Raw genomic sequence first — 18123 nt, forward strand, 5'->3', positions numbered from 1 at the left:
GAAACGCTCGAAACGAAAAGTAGGGCAGAGGCCATAAATAAGAGATAACGAATACACATGGTGTATTTCTTAATATTTCCGGCCGCAGCCCGCCCCGCGCCGGGGCCCCGGGGAGCGCGGCGCGGGGCCGGCGGCCGCTCAGTAGTCGAGCTTGTTGTAGAGGTTGTAGAGAGGTAAGGCCGAGAGGTTGCCGCCGGGGTAGTAGAGCGGCGCCGGGAAGGCGAGCGAGCGCGGCACCGGCACCCGCAGCAGCGAGCTGTCCCGGAACACCAGCGGCATCCCCACCAGAGTCTGCGCCGACGCGTGCGCCATGTTGGCCGCCTCCAGCTCGGCCGAGAGCTGCCGCTTCCACTTGTTGCGGCGGTTCTGGAACCAAGTCTTGACCTGGGTCTCGGTGAGCTGCAGGCTGGAGGCGAGGCAGGCGCGCTCCGAGCTGCTCAGGTAGCGCTTCATGTCGAAGGTGGACTCGAGCTGGTACACCTGGCTGCGCGAGAAGACCGTGCGCGTCTTCTTCTTGGCGGCGCCCGCCTGCCGCTCGGCGCCGCCGTCCCGCGGCCGCTCGGGCCCTGGCGACGGCGAGCCCGCGGGCAGGAGCCTCTCTTTCTCTTCCTTAAAGTCCGGGTGCGAAGGAGAGAGGAAAGGCGTGCGCTCCGAGCTCGCGGGCCCCGCGCCTCCGCTGCCCTTGGGGGTACCTGGGGAGTGAGAACAGACAGGAGGGCATGGAGTTGGGGAGCCTCAGAAAGCCCCAGCTCTGGCCAGGACCCGGGGTGGGAGGGCGGGGGTGGTGATGGGGGCGGGGGGTGCGGCCGGCGGCTGCAGCCTTGGTCCCAACCCCTTTCTCTTCTCCCTCTCGCCGGAACCCGAAGCCCAGCACCCTGGCCTTGGAAAGCAGCGGGAGAGGGATCCAGCCGCTTCGAGTCTGGGGTCTCGGTGCCCCCAGCTTCGTGAAAGGACGTGTGGCAACAGGGGGAGGAGGTCTGGACGGTGGGGGGGGGAGGGGGACATTAGCATCATTTTAAAAGGTGATTTTGCCTTGTAATAACTGAGCTGGCAGAGTTCCCCGAGCTTTATAGTATGGCATCATTTCACAGGCCGTTTGTTCGGAAATCACGCTAAGGACTAACGCGGGGCTCCCCTCTGTTAGATGTTGTAAAGAGGAACCGTCTCTGAAAGGCACCATTGTCAATCATCTTGGAGTGGTAATCAGGCCCAGGGTGGGGGGCGGGGAGGGAGGGAGAGGAGAAAAAAGACGCTGGAAGAGATTGCGGTAGAGACAGAGGGACCGCTGGCACCCGACTTCCAGACCTCTTGCTCGGAGAGTATCCGACCGATGTACGAGGGGGATGTTGAGGGCAGAGCCGTGTGTGCGGCCGGCCCTGTACCCAGCCCGCTGTGCTACACTCTCCCTCCAACCCAACCTTCTCCAAGACCGCGCCGCGCGAGGTCTGTGTTCCCAGTCACCTCCCGGGCCCCCTCCGGGAGGAGGAGACAACAACGCGCGCGTCCCCTCCCCTCCTCCCTCGACCCTGGGCGGCCGGGGCTCTGGCCAGAGGGGGCCTGGACCCCGGCACAGCTTCCCGCCCCTAGAGCTTGCTCGCGGCCGACCCGGCGGCGTGAGATCCTTACCCAGGCAAGGAAAGGGGATGGGGGGGTGATGCTTGGAGCCCGGCTCCTTGGGGCCGTGCGGGTCTGGGCAGAAGCAGGCAGGTGCCTTCCAGCCGTCGTCCGGCTCCTCCTCCTCCGAGGACACGGACAGGCTGCGCTTCCTGGCCGGCCAGCCGGCGGGCTCCCGTGGCACCTCGGAGGGGCCCCCGCCCAGGATGGACTGAATGGTGAAGCTGGAGACGCCGCCGGCCGCCGGACACCCCTTGCCTGCATCTTCCTTGCTGCCCATCCTGGGTTCATAAGAAATCGGAGGAAACCAAGAACTCCCTTTAGAGACGATCTGGGTGGAAGGTGGTGCAGGCAGGCAGGCGGGGGGAGGGGCGGGGAGGGGAGCCAGGGGGAGGGGGCGGCGAAGCTGGTGAGGCGTCCCCTTTGCGCGGGGGACACGCGGGCACAGGATGGCTGCGCGGGGATCCTTGCCCGCCCGACTCTGGGTGCGCCCGCCCAGCCCCGGCGCGAATGCCCCTTCCTTGCCCGCCAGCTCTCGGGGTCTCCGCCGGCGCGGAGGTGGCGCGGCCTCATTTGCATAGAGGTTACCCCGACGCGGCCAATCGCAGCGCCGCCGAGCGGCCCCGGAAATTTTCAAAAAGCCCAGGCCCGGCACGCAGCGACTGTGCGCCCCGGAGCGCGCCGAGAACCCGGCGGGCATCAGCTGTGTGCATCCAGGGACAGCCGGGCAGAAAGCAGCATAGATTCCAGCCCCAGGTTCCTGGCCGCTGTGGCGACTCTGACCACTCGGACTCCGGCCCTCTTGAGGGACAGGGGCAGCGCGGGGCTCCGAGCTGGAGCGGCCCGACGCCTCCCTCAGGCGACGGTCCTCGCACCGCCGGAGGAGCTGGTACAGGCTGCTCCAAGATCCTCCCTACCCTCCCACCCCTCCGGCCCCGGACCGGCAGGCAGAGCCGGCGCCCCGCAGACCGCTGCGCCCGGCGCGGGAGGGAGGGGGCGTTAAGAGCATGCGCTTCCGAACTGATGCCCTCCCTGGGACCCTAACTGGCAGGCCCGGGGCAGACAACTTCCGACCATCCCAGCCTACAGGTCCCACCCCTGCGGCAGATCCTTGGGGGTGTGGAGGAGAGACCTACATCTTGTGGCAACACATCCTGCTTCACGTCCCGGCCCCACCATTCACAGACTGCGAACCAGGACGAGTCAGAGCCTCACCGCCCTCCCTGGCGGAATGAACTTCTCATTAGCCTCTCCCCCTTTCTCCTGTTTTGAGGATGTCCTTAGATAGGGATGGAAAGCTGCAGAAAGCCCAGGAGACCTAGGAGCTCATAGTAGGGACTCAGTAAACTTTTGCTGAATAGCCCACAGCCCACTCTCTATTTCACAAGTTTCTGGGTTTGTTTGTTTGTTTGCTTGCTTGGCAAATATTGCAGGTCACAGAATTGCTGCAGAGACAGAGGCGCTTTGATGCTGGGAAAAGGAGAAAGAGGTGAGAACGGGTCATGATTTTAGAATTCGGCAAAGTCCATTCAAATCTCATCTGGGTGACCTTGAACATGACACTAAAACATTCTGAGCCTGGATTTCCTCCTTTCCTAAACTTGGGGGAAGAAATGCCTACCTGGAAGAAGTTACAGTTAGGTCTGCATGGCCAACTCCGAGGCGGCGAGGGGTAAGTGCTCAATAAACCGTGGTTCCTTCCCTCCTCCTGGCGACCTCTGAGCCCTGGTTCTTGCCCCTTTAATTCCCTATCAGCTGTTATTGGACCTCGAAGCAGCCAGGCGCAGGCAAAACATTACAGGGGCACGGTTGTCTACACAAGCTGAGAGGAAAGGAAGGTGAAGTAAGGCCCCGAGGCACTCAGGCAACACCAGCTCGGTTTGCGACCCCAGGACCGCTCCACCAAGAGCTCTTGGGAGCCCCCTGCCCCTAAGATATTCCCCCAAATGCCACCAAGGTGATAGGAGACTCTGGAATCAGTCCCCACAAATGTCCAGACGCTGCACCATGACGGTGCAGTTCCCTCCTCGCCCGCGCCGCGCGGGGTTATTGAGTAAAGCGCTTATAATATCATTAGCCTCGGTGAGTTACCGACTGCAGCCCTACCCGTGGCAGAACCTCTCGCTACTTAACTCCTCGAAGGGCTCGTTAATGGGCTAATTGATTAGGAGTCGGCGGAGCAGCCGAGCAGGGGCAGGCGAGGGGGTGGAGGCTAGGGGCTGTGCGCCACGGCCCGGGAGGCCGGCGAGGGGCAGGTGCCGGCCTCCGTCACCGCATTAACCTCTTCAGGGCTCGGCGGCGGGGTCGAGACACATTACAAATGGTCAGCTTTAATCATGGTGTCAGCTCATTAACCCGGAAGGACCCGGCGCTGAAATACAATTTGTGCGTCCTCTGCGCGGCCGCGGCACAAGCTCCAGGGCCACGTCGCGGCCTGTCCCGCGCGCTCCCGCATGGCTGAGGGACAGAGGGGAGGTTCCTGGAAAGACACAGCCGACTCTCAGCCGCCTGCGGCCTTTCTGCCTCCTCAAACACCCTGAGTGGGCGTTATCTCCTGGCCTTAGCCAAGGCTACCCTAAGGGAAATTGGCCAGCCCGGGGAGTAGAACCCACCACTCTCTGGGGAAGAAAGCAGAGTTGGGGGGGGGGCGGGTGTTGATTGGACCCTTCCAAATTAGTAAATACCTGGTGCCAGCAACCTGGAACACGCCGGGAGCTTCCCATCATTCTTCACGTTAATCCTCATAGCCAACCTGTGGTGCAGATCTTTAACCCCATTGTACAGGCGGTGAAACTGAGGCTCCCGGGGGGGAAAAGTGACCAGCCCAGGCAGAGTAACCAAGATTGAAGCTCAAGGTTGTTCCACTGCCAATACCAGGCCCTTGGGAGGGGGCGAGGTGTGGAGCAGACGTTGGTATGGAGTCCGTGAGGACCTCAGCTATCTTCAGAGCACGGGGTCAAGGGCCCACGGGGTTGGCCTCTGCCAGGGCGGGGACCCTAAGAGGTGGCGGCAGGGCTCTGGGGTAGGCTTCAGAGATGCAACTCCAAGACCGGAAGCAGCGAGGGACTGAGCTCAGGTGGGGAGGGGTGTGAGCTGACCCATGCAGCCTGGTTTGAGGACTCAAAACTAGGAAACCACGCAGCCCCACGACCCCACAACTTTGCCCCCACCTCCACCCCCACCCCAGGCTAATTTGGGAGGTCAAAAGGAGCCATCTGGCCTGGTACTCTGCTTGCACCCTACTTTCTCTCGCATTGACCGTCTGGTCTACACAGAGGTGCGCTACAACTGAGTCCTGCGTAGCTTCTATCACCTGCACACCCCGCACTTCTTCACGCGCACGCACTGAGCTGTATGCACGCGCTTGCGTAAACGGTTACGCGTTCACACGCATTGAGGCAGCAAACGTTCTCTGAGCTCTGACTAGTGCGCGCGCACACACGCGCGCGCGCACACTCACACTCTACACTTAGCCAAGGAAGTGATGGTGGCAGCAGGACTGAGGCCGGGAGGCCGTGGCGGAGACCAGCGGACTCCCAGCTCTGCTACCCGAAGGACTCTCCTCTGGGCTCTCCTCTGCTATTCTGAACGGGTCACCTGCGTTGTCTTCCGCCCCCCCACCCCGTGCACTGACCGCAGTCACACCGTAGGGGCCGGAAGGCCAAGACTAGATCTTCCCACCATCCCTTTGGGGCATCCGGGGGTCCCCGAGACATCACCCAGAGCTCAAAGGCCCAGACGCCCTCTCCTGGGCCCAGCACAGCTGTAAAACACACTCCCAGGAACCCTTAGCTCCAGGAACCAGCACCCACAGACACCCATTCTCTCTGCCCTCGAGTGTAGCAATCGTTCAACTCCGCACCACCTCCCACCCCACCCATCGGAGTCTCGGGATAGCTCCGCCCCTCCCTGCTCCATTCAGATTAACCGCGGAAACTCTGGGCTCTGGCCCCTCCTCATTTTGGGGATCGCTCCCTCCCTAGGAATTAGACACAACCGGGTTCCAAGGAATGATAAACTTTCCGAGATTGAAAGGACGCTTAAAGTTTAGGTCTCGAGATTATGCCACTGCTCAATATTAAAGCGGCCCAGAGCAAACTTGCCGAGCCTAATAAAAATTGATCCTCTCTGCTCTGCAGCAGTTGGGAAATAGGCTGGCTGAGCCGAGTAATAGTGGAAGAAGGCTCCCTCCGAAATGACAGATGAAGTCATAAACAAGTTTGATCTTGGAATCAAGCTTCGATAAATATTAAACACAGTCTGCCCCCCCACCTTTACGGGACTGGATTATGATATATGGCGCGTCCAAACTTTAAAATAAGGAAATACCAGAGAAAATGATCTCAATAAATTTTCTAAGTATAAACGTTGATTATGTTTCGATTTTCATTCAAGGACCTCTGCTGTTCGTTCTTTGGTGCAAATGACATCTCGCAATAGGCTTTTGGGGAAAAGGGCTCCCTATTTGAAAAAGAGAGCCCCAGAGGTGTACAATTTATGTAATCTGCGGCTGGAAAATGAATTGTGTAATTTATTGGAAAACAGAAAGTCATGAAGATTGGATCAGCACAGCCGAGCCCCGACACCGCCCCCCCCCCCACATCCATCAAGTTCCAATTAACAGCCTAACCAGAGAGCTTTAATGGGTTTCCAATCTAGTGGCCTGATAGACTCATCAATTCCTCTGGGAGAAATTAAGAAAATCGACCGCCCCTTGGCGACGCAGTGTCATTCCTTTCTGCAACTATATGTCAAATTAAAAACACAATTAAAATTTAAACTGTTTCAATCAAAGGGTGCCCTGCAACCTATGTTTCACTTAATAGAACTTTGATGAAAATCTGATGCGTGCACTCCATCACCACGGGGGGCGAGGGCGGCGAAGGAGCTCAGGAGAGAAGGGGATTCTTTCCATTTCTTTAAGACATTTGCGCTCGGGTGAGGCACACCAGGTGACTCCACCTGACCGCTCCTAAGTGATGGGCGCAACGCGCTCTCCCGGGCGCTCGCTCGGTCGCTCTACACCTCAACCCCAGCTCTTTTTCCTCTTCTTCCACCGCAGCCAGAAGGAATCCTTCTGGAACCGCAGAAGGGACCCAGACTGTGGGCAGTTTCTCCCGGCAGATTCGTCTGGAGTAGCAGCCAAGGAAGGGTTTGGGCGAGTACAACCCTTGTGCGCCTCCTGGGAACTCTCCAACGAGGCACGCAGCCTCCAGCTATCCCTTGCCTCAGGTCTCCGAAACGGCCCGACGCTTGCGTGAAGGTCTACCGGATCGTAGAGGCACGACAAGGGTGGGAAGAAATCCCAGGCGGTTAAATGGACCCCGGGGAGAGCTAGGACTGCGCTGCCGTCTGAGTCCAGATTCTCCAGAAGCTGCCGCTCCCCACCCGAGCAGCCTTTAGGGTACTTCCACAGGAGGGGCTCACACTCCGGGACGAGCGCACCCAAATCTCAACTCGAGATCCGGGTCCGAGCACCAGGCAGGGCTCCAAAGTACAGCCGGCCTAGCTATCTTTTGCGACCTTTTCCTCTCTTTCGTCACCCATCCAACCCCCAGTTGTTTATAGATCAAAGGGTCAACATCCGCCCGGCACACCTCGACCGGGGCACGTGCACCCTGGCGCGCACACTTCCAGAGGCGTACGCCGGGACGCACGGATCTCTCGCACCCAGGAGCCTGGGAGAGCGGGCAGGCAGGGCGAGGTGGTGGGCAGAGAGTGGGCGGGAAGCCTGGAGGAGGAGCCTGGCGGATTGCCTCCTCGGGGCCACGTGTCCGCGCCCTGGCAGGAGTAGTCCCCCGAGCTTGCCCAGCTGCGCTCCGGATCCCAAGAGGGGATTTCTATGGAGCCCAGGGTTCTTGCACCCTGACTGCATCTTGGCGACCCAGTGGAGGCATCTTTTCCTAGCTGCTTTGCAGAGTCTGGTTTTAGATAGCTAAGGGGAGAGGCCCTCTGGATGGGTCACCGGGCCGCGGGGCGGGGAAAACCGAGAGAGGTGGGGCAAAATGGAGTCTCGGAGGCGGGCAGTTAAGTCTGCACCCCGCAGCGCCCCTCGAGGGAAGTTGAGGTGCCCCGCGCACACGCAAGGGCGCGTCGCGCCGGCTTGGGAAGCCCAACAACGCGAGGCCTCGCCAAAGCTCCCAAAGGCCAAAGGCTGCGCAGCCCTCGGACCCCGCTCCCATCGCCCAGGCCCTAGCTGGCCCAGCGTGCGCCCGCCCGCAGAAGAGAAAGCACATCTCACCGACCTTGCCTTCTCTTCCTTTCTTCGGGCTCTACCCTCCAGACGCGCGCTCTGGGAGCGAGGAGAGGACGGCGCTCTGGGGTTCTCGCGGCGGGGCCTCCGGCTCTGGCGTGCCGGGAGCCTGCCAGGAGGACGTCCCGGCTCAGAATGAGCGCCCAGTGGCGGGTGGGGGGGCAGTTTATATCTGTCCTGCTATTGTTTGATGTACACACACCCGCTCTATTTACTACCAAATAAAAGAAATACATCTGTGTTGCCAACAGAAACAGCTCGCGCGCTGGCTGTGCCGTCTCCCAGGGCCCGGAGGCGATCGAGGGCGCTCAGAGTGGCAGAGCCCCACATTGTGGGGACCTCGGCTCCGAGTTAGGTCCCAGCCCATAGGAGTATGGGAGTCCGTGGTGGGGTGTTGGCAGGCCCCGCTAGTTTGTCCCAGATGGGAGAGGAGGAATGCACGAGGCATTCCTGCTGGAAGGATTTCAGGCTTGCCTTATGTAGCAAGGGATTCTACCCAGCTTGCCTTACTTAGCCTGAGGCTGTAGAGAAAACCAGCTGCCCAGGGTCCCCTCAAACAAGGTGTGCCTGACTTTGTGTGTTAGCGATAGCTGTGATAATGAACACATATGTGGGTGGGTGTACCGCAAGCACCTGGGTATGGTGTTCATTAGGGTCCATCTAATGTGTTCGTGTGTGGGGCGAGTGTTTATATCACACGGGAGTGTCCCCTATGTGTGGTTTGCTGGTGTGTCTATTTGGGTGATGCAGAAAGACAGTGTCATTTGCACTGATTTGAGGACTGACAGGGAGTGCAGATAGGGAAGGGTCTGAAGTTAGGGTAGGTGGAGAGAAGGCTAGGTTCTGCGATGGGGGGGGGGGGATCGAATGGATAAAATCCGGAGTGTTGGTTCAGTGTCCTAGAGTAGGGGACAGGGGCTGCCCTGGCATCCTGCAATGGAATGTCCTGGAGGAATTGGGTAGATGCACGGTGGCTCCTTCAGACACCCCCCCCCCCCTCTGCTGAGGGGTTCCAGCAACTCTCGGCAATCCCTGTGGAGGCAGGGGTGGGGAGGGGCATTCTTTGTAGGGGAAGATGACCCCAACAAGCTCTTGGGGTGTGACAGTCCCACCAAGAGCTTTCTTGGACTCTGGGGACACTAAGGCCTCAGAAAGCCCTGCAGTAGAGCCGAGGATGCTTCCTGTGTAGAGCGATGCATGGTGCCCCCACACTCTGGCACAATTCTTTCTCTTGCATTGGGAGAAATACCACCACTCCGACTTGACAGGAGGGAGGTGGAAGTTTCCCGCCTGGGCCAGCCTCAGGCTCACACAGCGGCCAGTCCCTGGAGGTGGCCAGATGACCCTTCTCCCTTAGGGCAGGCAAGGTGGCTGGAGGGGGGGGAGGGGGTGGGAACACGTGGGTGCAGGGCAGCGGAGCTCCCCATAGGAGGGAGAGAGAGAGACGGGGAGAGCAGGACAAAGGATAAACGCTGCATATGGGGAACCAGTTATTTCTCGACTTGGTAAAGACTGGGTCAGTCAAGAACCGTTTTCTAGAATCCAAACACAAATAAAGAAGTATTTTCTTGGCATTTGATAGCATCGTGTTCTGGCTGTAAAAATCTAAGGATGTGTTTGCTATTGCAACATTATTTTTAATGAGCTGTTATTGGCCTGTCCCACAGTTAGTATTGCCAACAGTAAAAGGCATCACTGTGTTTTCAGGTAACACAAGGAACAACATATTTTGACCCTGAATTTCTGTTTATTTTTCATTTACGACACATGCCCTCGTTTTTATTCCAAACCGCAGGGAAATAAAGGGAGATCTATCTTCACTGAGGTTCAGGCTAAAATTGTGCCATAAATACGCATGCCAGTTTATTTGGGGGCAGTTTCCCATCAATAGAAAACGACACCCAACATTTCAGCCACAGCAGACTCAACTGTGTGGATTGGGTTTGAAGAACCCAGCAAAGCGCTGGGAGAGGGAATGCGAGCGCGTGCAGGCGCTCCCCAGCGGACGCGCCGGGCGGTGTGCTCTTCGGCATCTTGACCGTCTACAGGTTCTTCATCTCCCCCTTCTGGCTCCCCAGCTTCAGACTTGCCCTGCCTGGAGTCGGGCGTACGGACCCCAAGCTCTAAGGCAGGGAGCCGCGCGGTCGGCGAGGAGCGCGCAGGCACCTGCTTGCGCCCGCAGACACGCGCTGCGCTGGGGCTCCCCGAGCGCCGCGCCTCCGCTGGCCGCCCACCGAGCGCGTGGGAACCGCCAGCGCTGCGCTTTCTGGCATGGGCCGGGGTGGGGGCAGAAGACCAGAGAGGCTGCCGCTGAGGTGTCGGGCGCCCGTGGACAGAAAAGGGTCTGGCCGGGAGGAGACAAGGTCCTTTCAGTGGCCGCGGCCACAGTTGGGTGGTCTCTGTTCCCCGACCGGGACCGCGCGCATACCCGAGCCGCCCCGAGAGCCGCAGCTCCTCAAGGCTGGCCGAGGCCTTCCTGTCCGGGAGCTGGCAGCCTCCTTCTCTAGGGCCGTCTCGCGATCCGGCCTCTCCCAGCTGGACTTCGCGACCCGCCTCCGGCCACAGCTAAATCCTAAGTCCACTCCCTTCTTTCCTCCCCCCGGCCCCACGCCCCTGGCTGCAACCGAGCCCACCGCGTTGCAGGCCCGCTGACGAATGCCTAGGAATGTCCTGCCCAGAATCTCGGGGCTTCTGAAGGGACCGTGGCCTGGGAACGGAACACGAGGCTGTAGCACAGCGTTCAGAAATTTATCAGCCATCTCGGAGCTGGCGGCGGCCGCTTCGCTCAATTTCTCAAACTAGATAAGCCTAGGTCCTCGCCCCGCGTTACCCTCTGAGCGCAGGGCTCTGCAGGCTTCGAAAAACACTGGGGAGAGCGCAGCCCTGGTCGGGAACAAAGCCGCCTCTGTCTCTGCCGCCTCCTGGATTAAGGGGATGTGCGTCCAGCTCGGACTCCGCGAGCGCAGAGGCAGCCAGAGAGCGAGGCAGAAAAGGCTTCCAGAGACACCTGCCCTGCGGAAAATCGTCCGAAGTTTACACACTCTAGCGACACGAAACGCTTCGCTTTTCTTTTCTTTTTAATTAATTCGATTTCACGACAACAGTAAATGTAACAATATTTTGTGGGCTTTTTTTCTCTTTTTCTTAAAAAGGGACTGAACCCGGGTAGTGGCGAGGGAGATGGGGGGCAGGGCGGGGAGAACACCAAGCTATTGCAGAACAACAGGTGTAGCCGACAAAAAGAAAACAGATTGGGGGCCAGAGCCAGGAGCCCTGTGGAATTGAGGGTGAACTTTACAAGAAATCTGTACATATATCAAATAAGTTAAAATTCTCCTAAGTTGATTGTCCTTCACTTAAAGCGCTCCAGTATGCGTATCTCACTCCTTTGAGCATTGCTACCTATCTCTGTTTCTTTCCTCCCCTCCCTTTCCCCTTCTTAATTTTCTCCTAAACCAATGACCAAGATTACACAGTGAAAACGTCTGCTTCTCTCCCTGGAGAAAGAGGCAGGGCTCTCAGGAAATTTTGTACAATATTGCACAGCTCGAAAGTACAACAGTTACAGCAGAACAAAAAGGTAGGGGGAGAGGCTAAAAGACAGATTTTTTTTTTTTAAATATTGGATGGACTTTCTCGAAACAGGGCACAAAGCAATACTAGTAATAATAATAATTTACCAACAAATGAAATCCCCAAAATAAATGCTACTAATAAATAAGACCACTCACACCGGGCCAGATGTGGAGCTGTTTCAATAATCAGAAGTCTGCTTGAGGCCTGTCTTATCTTTTCCCTTTAAACATTTAGAGAATCGTTCAGTCACGAAGCGGGACAGATAAAGAGGTCACCTGTGACACACCTCTGCTGGAAAAGTGGCCTGAGTCGGGGTTCCTCCCAGAGGCTGCTCAGATTCTGAAAATTAGGGAGGCTAACTGGAGGTGGAGAGGAAGAACCACACCCAGAAGTCCAGGAATAAAAGTACCACAAGTTGAATTCTCTCTCTCTCTCTCTCTCTCTGGACTTCTGAAAATAGTTATATATATATATATATATATATATATATATATATATATATATATAAAAGAAGAAGCTAAGGGGGTTACGTTTCTGGGGCTTATTTCTCTAAAAATAAAACCAAAAAACCACAGCGCAATGCAAATTTGGGGAGAAGTGCTGCACCTTTTACATCTTTCAGCCAGCCGAAATCTTCGACCCGGGAATTTTGTCTTTTTCCTGCTCTTTCTTAATATAACCAAAACCAAAAGCAAGAGGAGAAGCGCCTCAAATCCATTAGGGGTGAATTGCACGAAAATGCATTGCAAATACTTACAAAACGCTACCGATTGGGGGAGGGGAGGCCGGGGCCGCGCGCCCAAGCCCCGGTTCCCGAAGGCCGCTGGACGTCTCGGCGCCCTCGGCCCGGCCCAGTCTCCTCCGGGATCTGGGAAGGCGGCCGGGCGCTCCCTCCCCCTCCCCTGTCGGGCCTCAGACTGGCCTTAGCAGCGGCACGGACGAGACCACCGGGTGCGAGTAGTATACGGGGTGCGGGAAGGTGAGCAGCGGCTGGCTGACGGGCACCGGGGCCCCCGCGGCCGCGGCCGCCGCGCCGTCGGCCGCCGAGTTCTCGTGGTAGAGGATGGGCACCCGCACGATGCGCTGCGCCGCCGCGTGGCTCAGGTTGGCCGCCTCCAGCTCGGCCGCCAGCTGCCGCTTCCACTTGTTGCGGCGGTTCTGGAACCAGATCTTGACCTGCGTCTCGGTGAGGTGCAGCGACGCGGCCAGGCCGGCGCGCTCCGAGCTGCTCAGGTAGCGCTTCATGTCGAAGGTGGACTCGAGCTGGAAGACCTGGCTGCGCGAGAAGACCGTGCGCGTCTTCTTTTTGCGGCACGCGGGCTTCTTCTCGGGGCTCTCGGCGCCCTTCTTCCAGTCCTCCGCGCCCGGCGTCGCTGCCGCCGCCCCCACGCTCGCCCCGGCCGCTCCCGGAGCGGCCTCGCCTTCCTTCTTGCCTTCCTCCGAGTCGCTCTCCTCCAAAATGATCTCGTCCGGGCTCTTGGAGTCTAGCTCCTTGTGGTCGGGGTCGGCCTTGAGCAGTGGCTCCGGGGAGTCGCGATCGGTTCCCGAGGCGGGGGAGGAGTCTCGCAGGAGGGCCTTCTCCGAAGCTGGGGAGAGACAGACAGACGGACGCGCGCACACGCACACCGAAACAGCCTTCAAAGAGGCCTGGCGCCTGGGGGCCGCAGGCTCAATCCGCGGTAGCCTCTGGGCCCCAGGCCTCGAGGCCTCTCCGTTCCCATGGGCCTCCTTCCCGGCTGGGCCAGGGCAGGGGCTCCGCGCCCTGGGATCCCCTTCCTCCCGAGGGCAGGCGACAGACCCGGACAGACCCGGTGGCGGCGCAGCCACTTCCTTTCTTTCCCTCAGCTCCCCCGCCAGGGGCCCACGGAGAGATTCTCCTCTGGCTTGGGCCCCACCGGCTCACTCCCTCCATCCAGGCCCTGTCCCCAGTCGCAGCCGGCTGAAGCCTCCGCGTTCATACCCCAGGCCACTTGTCCCGGGAAGCGCCGCGCCCCCGGCTCCAATTCCAACCTCTTTTCTCACCAAGTGGGATTGGATTCCCTGGCAGCGCAACAGAGCGCGCGGGCGGTAGGTGCAAGCCCGGGGCCGGAGGAAGTTGGCCAAACAGCGGGTTGGAGGGTGCAGGGGTCCCAGGGTTGCGGTGGGAGGCAGCGCGGGGCGGGGATGGTACTGGCGCGCAGGGAGGACAAGGAAAGTTCAAAGAGAGGTCGGTACCTTCAGGTCTCGAGAGGTGGCCGCCGGCGGGGGTCAGGGTGTAGGGGTACCACCAGGCCGGGGAGCGCTCCAGGTAGTGCGCGGGCAGGGCAAACCTCTGCGCCGGGATCTCAAAGCGGGGGAAAGCCAGGTCGCCCACCTGCGAGAGCGCGAAGCCCGCGGCGCCCTCCAGAGCCCCCTTGGCCGCAGCGGCGGCGGCGGCGGCCGCGGCGGCGGCGGCGGAGGCCGGCGCGAAGAGCGTCCGTGGGGGCGGCTGCGGCTTAGGGGGTGGCCGGTGGTGGTCTCCGTTGAGCAGGTTCTTGATGGAGAACGGGGACTCCTTGGGCGCGGGAGGTGGGGGCGGCGGCGGCGGGGGCTGCGCGCTAGCCGTGCCAGGGGCGTCCGGCCCGGGCTCCGGCATGGTCCCCTCTCCTCCGGGTCCCGGGGAGGGAGGGATCGGGACGGGCGGGCGGCCGGGCGAGCAGGCGGGCGGCCGGAAATCAGACCATAAACGGAACTCAACTACGGGGCGCAAAGTCGGGGGCCGCCCCAGGCGCAAATCCAGCGGCGGGAGGGCGGGGTGAGGACCCGGCCGGGGCGGGCTCGCATGTGGGAGGGGTGCTGAGGGGCGGGGAGCGGCCCAGCCGCGGCACAGAGGGAGCGAGGCGGCTCGGCGGCGGCTGCAGCTCCCGGGGAGGAGGCGGCGGGAGCAGTCCCCGGCTCGGGGCTGCGTCAATCCGGCGCCGGATGCTAATGATGAAATCAAAATGTCATCCAAGTTAAATGCGGGGAGTATACGGCGATTGGGCGCGTACAATGGCAAATGGGATTAGGCAGGCGAAGGCGCAGCCGAGCCCGGGCCCCGCAGCCGCCTCCACCACCGCCCCCTCCTCGCCTTCGCTCGGATTTTGGCGCTTTGGCTTCGGGCTATAAGAGCCTGCCTGTTATTGGCTTTATATAGTCCAATTAGGCAGCAAATGAGGACAAGCCTATTAGCACAAAAGGATATTGGCTCCCGCTAAAGAGGCACTCGGAGCGCTCGGGCGAGCGCAGGAGGCGAGCGAGGGACGCAGAGCCGGCGGCGCCCCCCGGCCCGGAGCGCACTGACAGCCAAGGCGCCGGGAGCCCGAGCCTTCCTCTGCCCCCTGCAGTTCGGGGACCCGCTTCCAGCCGCCAGGCCTGCGGGAGGGGGAAGGGGCGGGCCCGGCCCGCCCGGGTCACCTCGGGGTTATCCGCGCTCGCAGCTGCGGATCCCCCCTCCCCCAGGGGCTTGACAGGGTCCCGCCGCCCCCACGCAGCTGGAGAGCCACGCAGCCCCGACCTGGGAGGCAGGACAGGACCTCCCGCCCTCGGCAAAGTCAGCACTTTCCTACCCTTTGGGGTCCGGCGGCCTCAGCATACTCCCCAAAGCCTGCTAAGGGCGCGGCCACGAAGAGGGGGATTTGGGTTCCCGTCTAATCGTTAGGGAAGGAATCAGGGTGTAAGTCCTTGGACTGCATCAGCGGGCTCAGGAATCAGCGTGGCCTTGGCCTTTGGCCCTGGGAAACCGAAGAGCGAGCCTTTCCTCTGGAGCAGGAGTGGGTGTGAGCGTCTGTGCACCTGCGGGTGCGCGCAAAACGGGCCGACACCCGCGCGTCACTTGGTGGGGCTACTGGGGCAGCAGCGTCGCGGCACCTACGGCTACGCTCCGAAGGGCGCTCCTCTTCTCTGGCCCGGGGCCCAGAAGACAGCACTTTCTCCCGGGAAGTCTCTCCCGCCGGCGCTTAACAGCGGCAATGCGAACCGAAGGCACAGCGGCGCACCTTGCTCAGCCCTGGCGGTGGCAGCGGCACCGCAGCGTGTCCCCCAGGACCGCCGAGTCCCTAGAGAACCCCGCTGGGCCTCTGAGGGACAGCTGGGGGAAGATCACTCTACTCCATCGGTTTAAAAAGCAACTCCCCAGGTTGCACAAGAAGCCTGTAAGGCAGGCATTTAAGACTCTAGATTTAAGCATCAAATAAAGTAGAATTGCTCGTGGGGTCCCTTCCCGAGAGACAGCTCTCTGGTCAGAGAAAGGCGGCGAAGTGGCCATCACTCCCCTCCAACCATCGTGAGCTTTCATGCACCCAAGGTGTTTTCATGGCCCCTTCACTTCCCCATTGCCTTATTGGCAGATGCACTGGCCAGATGCAACCGCTTTGGTTCCGCGGTTGAGAACTGGGTTTGTATTATTATTTTCTGATCCGGGGCTTCAGACCCCGCACCGCCCCCCAAATCTCGATGGGCGCATTTAATGCTTCTTTCAGCAAACATTCATCTACCGTAGTGAACCCAATTTTTGCTTTGGGAACCTGGAAGCATTGTAAATGGTACTTCCGTAAACAATCATTATTCTCATTATTATTACTCCCTTGAGTTGGTACAGAGCGTTAATGGAATGCAAAACGCCATACCTTCCAAAATCTGAGTTTGGAAGCAATCACCGCCCTGATTGCCCGCCAAGCAGGGTGGGTCTCACACTTGGGTTTTACAGATGGAACAGGGCTCCCGGAGAGACTGGGTCAAGGTCACCCAACTGGTGCCGGACACCCAGAAGTCCCTTTTTCCCCAGCTGCAGAAAAAGCTCGTTGCGCGCAGCGCCTACGCAGGTTGGGTGGGCTGGGCTGGGATCGGCCCGCCACGCGGCGGAGCCTGTGACAGAGAGGCCCCTGCGTGTCCTCGCGAGTGTCGTGGGAGCTCTCCTATCCGAAGCGAACGCGTGCAAAGTTGGCTAAAGTTCTGACTCGCGGAAGCCGCCTTTAAACTGAGACGAACAGAAAAGCTGCTCATCCCCCGGGGGAAAAAAAGAAGCGACCGGCAGACATCGCTGAGAAGTTCTGGCGGGGGGGGGAGTGGGCTCTTGGCTGATGGCAACTTGAAGACTAGACCCAGATGGGAAGGGGTCCAGGCTGGCAGGAGAAGAGTCTGGACAGCCGCCCCCGCACTCAGTGAGGCCGCTACCGGAGCCTCACTCCCTCTAGTCCTCCCAAGTTCTCCCGGTGTCTCCCTCCCAGGGGGCGCGCAGGTGCGCGGGTGTGCGTGTGTGTGCGTGTGTGTGTGTGTTCACCGGAAAGAGGAGTTTCTTGGGTATCAGCACCTTCGGCCCATACTCTGAATTTCAGGGATGCTGGGCTTGAATAGCCTGTTGCAGAGAGTAAATCTTTCTTTCCTTTCCGCTTCCAGAAAGCTCTTGGATGTGGGGCTGCTGGCGCGGACACAGCCCTTCACTCGCTCCCTGGCGAGGGGTGTGGCCTCTGCTTACTCGCGCGCAGGACTCCATTCAATGGCAGGCGAACAGCGCCCTCTATGGGACATCCTCTAGGCCAAACGGCAGGCTCGGCGGGAGAAACCTCAGCCCTTGCGAAAAGGAAAAGCGTTTAAAAGCCATCGCTTGTCTAACCCTTCCGGGCCAAGGCTAGAGAACAAAAGCATCCCCCCCACCACCCCCCCGCCGGATTCCTGAAAAAGCAGAGAGTGTAATCGCCTGATCTTTACCCGGCCACCATAAGAAGTGGTCTCACCTTCATCCCACCCTCCTTCCCTCCTTTCCTGCCCCTGTTTTGGGGCCCATTTTCTGTTCCTGCTAGTAACTGATCGCTGAGGTGCCCATCCTGACTGCAGGCTAGATGTGACCCCCTGGGAGGGCCAGTGGTGTTCGGTAAGCGCTTGTGTTCGTATCTGAATGCCTGAGTGCATGAATGAATTCATAGTTCCCATTTCAGAGGATTTGTCCAGTTGATTATAGTTCTTCCGGTAGCCTGATCATATCCAATAGCATTTTTCAAAAAGTTTAGTGAGAACCTGAGGTCCTTTGATGACATGTTTTACAACATCTAAAGAGCCCCAGCAATAGGACTATTGAAGGGGTCTTTCCCGGACTGATCAAAGGTGGGTGAACGTTTAGAACAGGGTCTCTGCAGCCCAGTGGGACAAGGGCAGAAGGGGCCTGGAGAATGCTAGTGATTAGCACCCAACTTTCACAAAAAAGAATGAGGCCTGGCAAAAGAGTGTTTAGAATGGTGTTCTCACCTGCCTCCCCCCACTCCCACCACACATACAAAGCACAGCTATACATATGCACACTTAGAAGTCAGTAAGTACTGAGCTCCCAAGGGGAACATTTCCATATTCTTCAAAACTTCACCTGCTTTCCTCCAAGGGTCCTCCTTGGAACAGTTTCCTAGGATAGCCCACCTGCTTACCCATGGAGTGGGGTGGGACAGCTCAGGCCTTTCGCCAAGGCGGCCAAGCTCACAGGCACGGAGTCTCCCCACAGAACGGGCACGGATCCTGCTGGCCGCATGAGCACTTAGCTCCTCTGACCGGCAGGTCCTTGATTTGTAGGCAGAATGGATAATAGCTTGGAGTTATGATCCTGGGGAAACTGTGCCCCAGCCAGCATGTGCTTTGGCCCTCTTTCCTGGAAAGTTCCCTCATCTGTTCCAACACTGCCAGGAATGCTACCAAAG

The 18123-nt window shown here is 59.4% G+C and overlaps 2 protein-coding genes across 2 annotated transcripts; both read right to left on the minus strand.

The window, feature by feature from the left end:
- Nucleotides 1–138: 138 nt before the first annotated feature.
- On the minus strand, nt 139–1926 carry HMX2 (H6 family homeobox 2). Its single transcript, XM_032595257.1, has 2 exons — nt 1627–1926; nt 139–692 (listed from the first exon to the last, which is right to left on the minus strand). Exons 1-2 carry the CDS (start codon nt 1892–1894, stop codon nt 139–141), a joined length of 822 nt encoding a protein of 273 aa, XP_032451148.1. The 5' UTR covers nt 1895–1926.
- A 10429-nt stretch (nt 1927–12355) lies between these two features.
- On the minus strand, nt 12356–14057 carry HMX3 (H6 family homeobox 3). Its single transcript, XM_030334009.1, has 2 exons — nt 13658–14057; nt 12356–13029 (listed from the first exon to the last, which is right to left on the minus strand). The coding sequence occupies exons 1-2, from the start codon at nt 14055–14057 to the stop codon at nt 12356–12358; spliced, it is 1074 nt and encodes a 357-aa protein (XP_030189869.1).
- Between the last annotated feature and the right edge of the window lie 4066 nt (nt 14058–18123).

This window comes from Lynx canadensis, chromosome D2, assembly GCF_007474595.2.
Source record: "Lynx canadensis isolate LIC74 chromosome D2, mLynCan4.pri.v2, whole genome shotgun sequence".
Classification (NCBI taxonomy): domain Eukaryota; kingdom Metazoa; phylum Chordata; class Mammalia; order Carnivora; family Felidae; genus Lynx; species Lynx canadensis.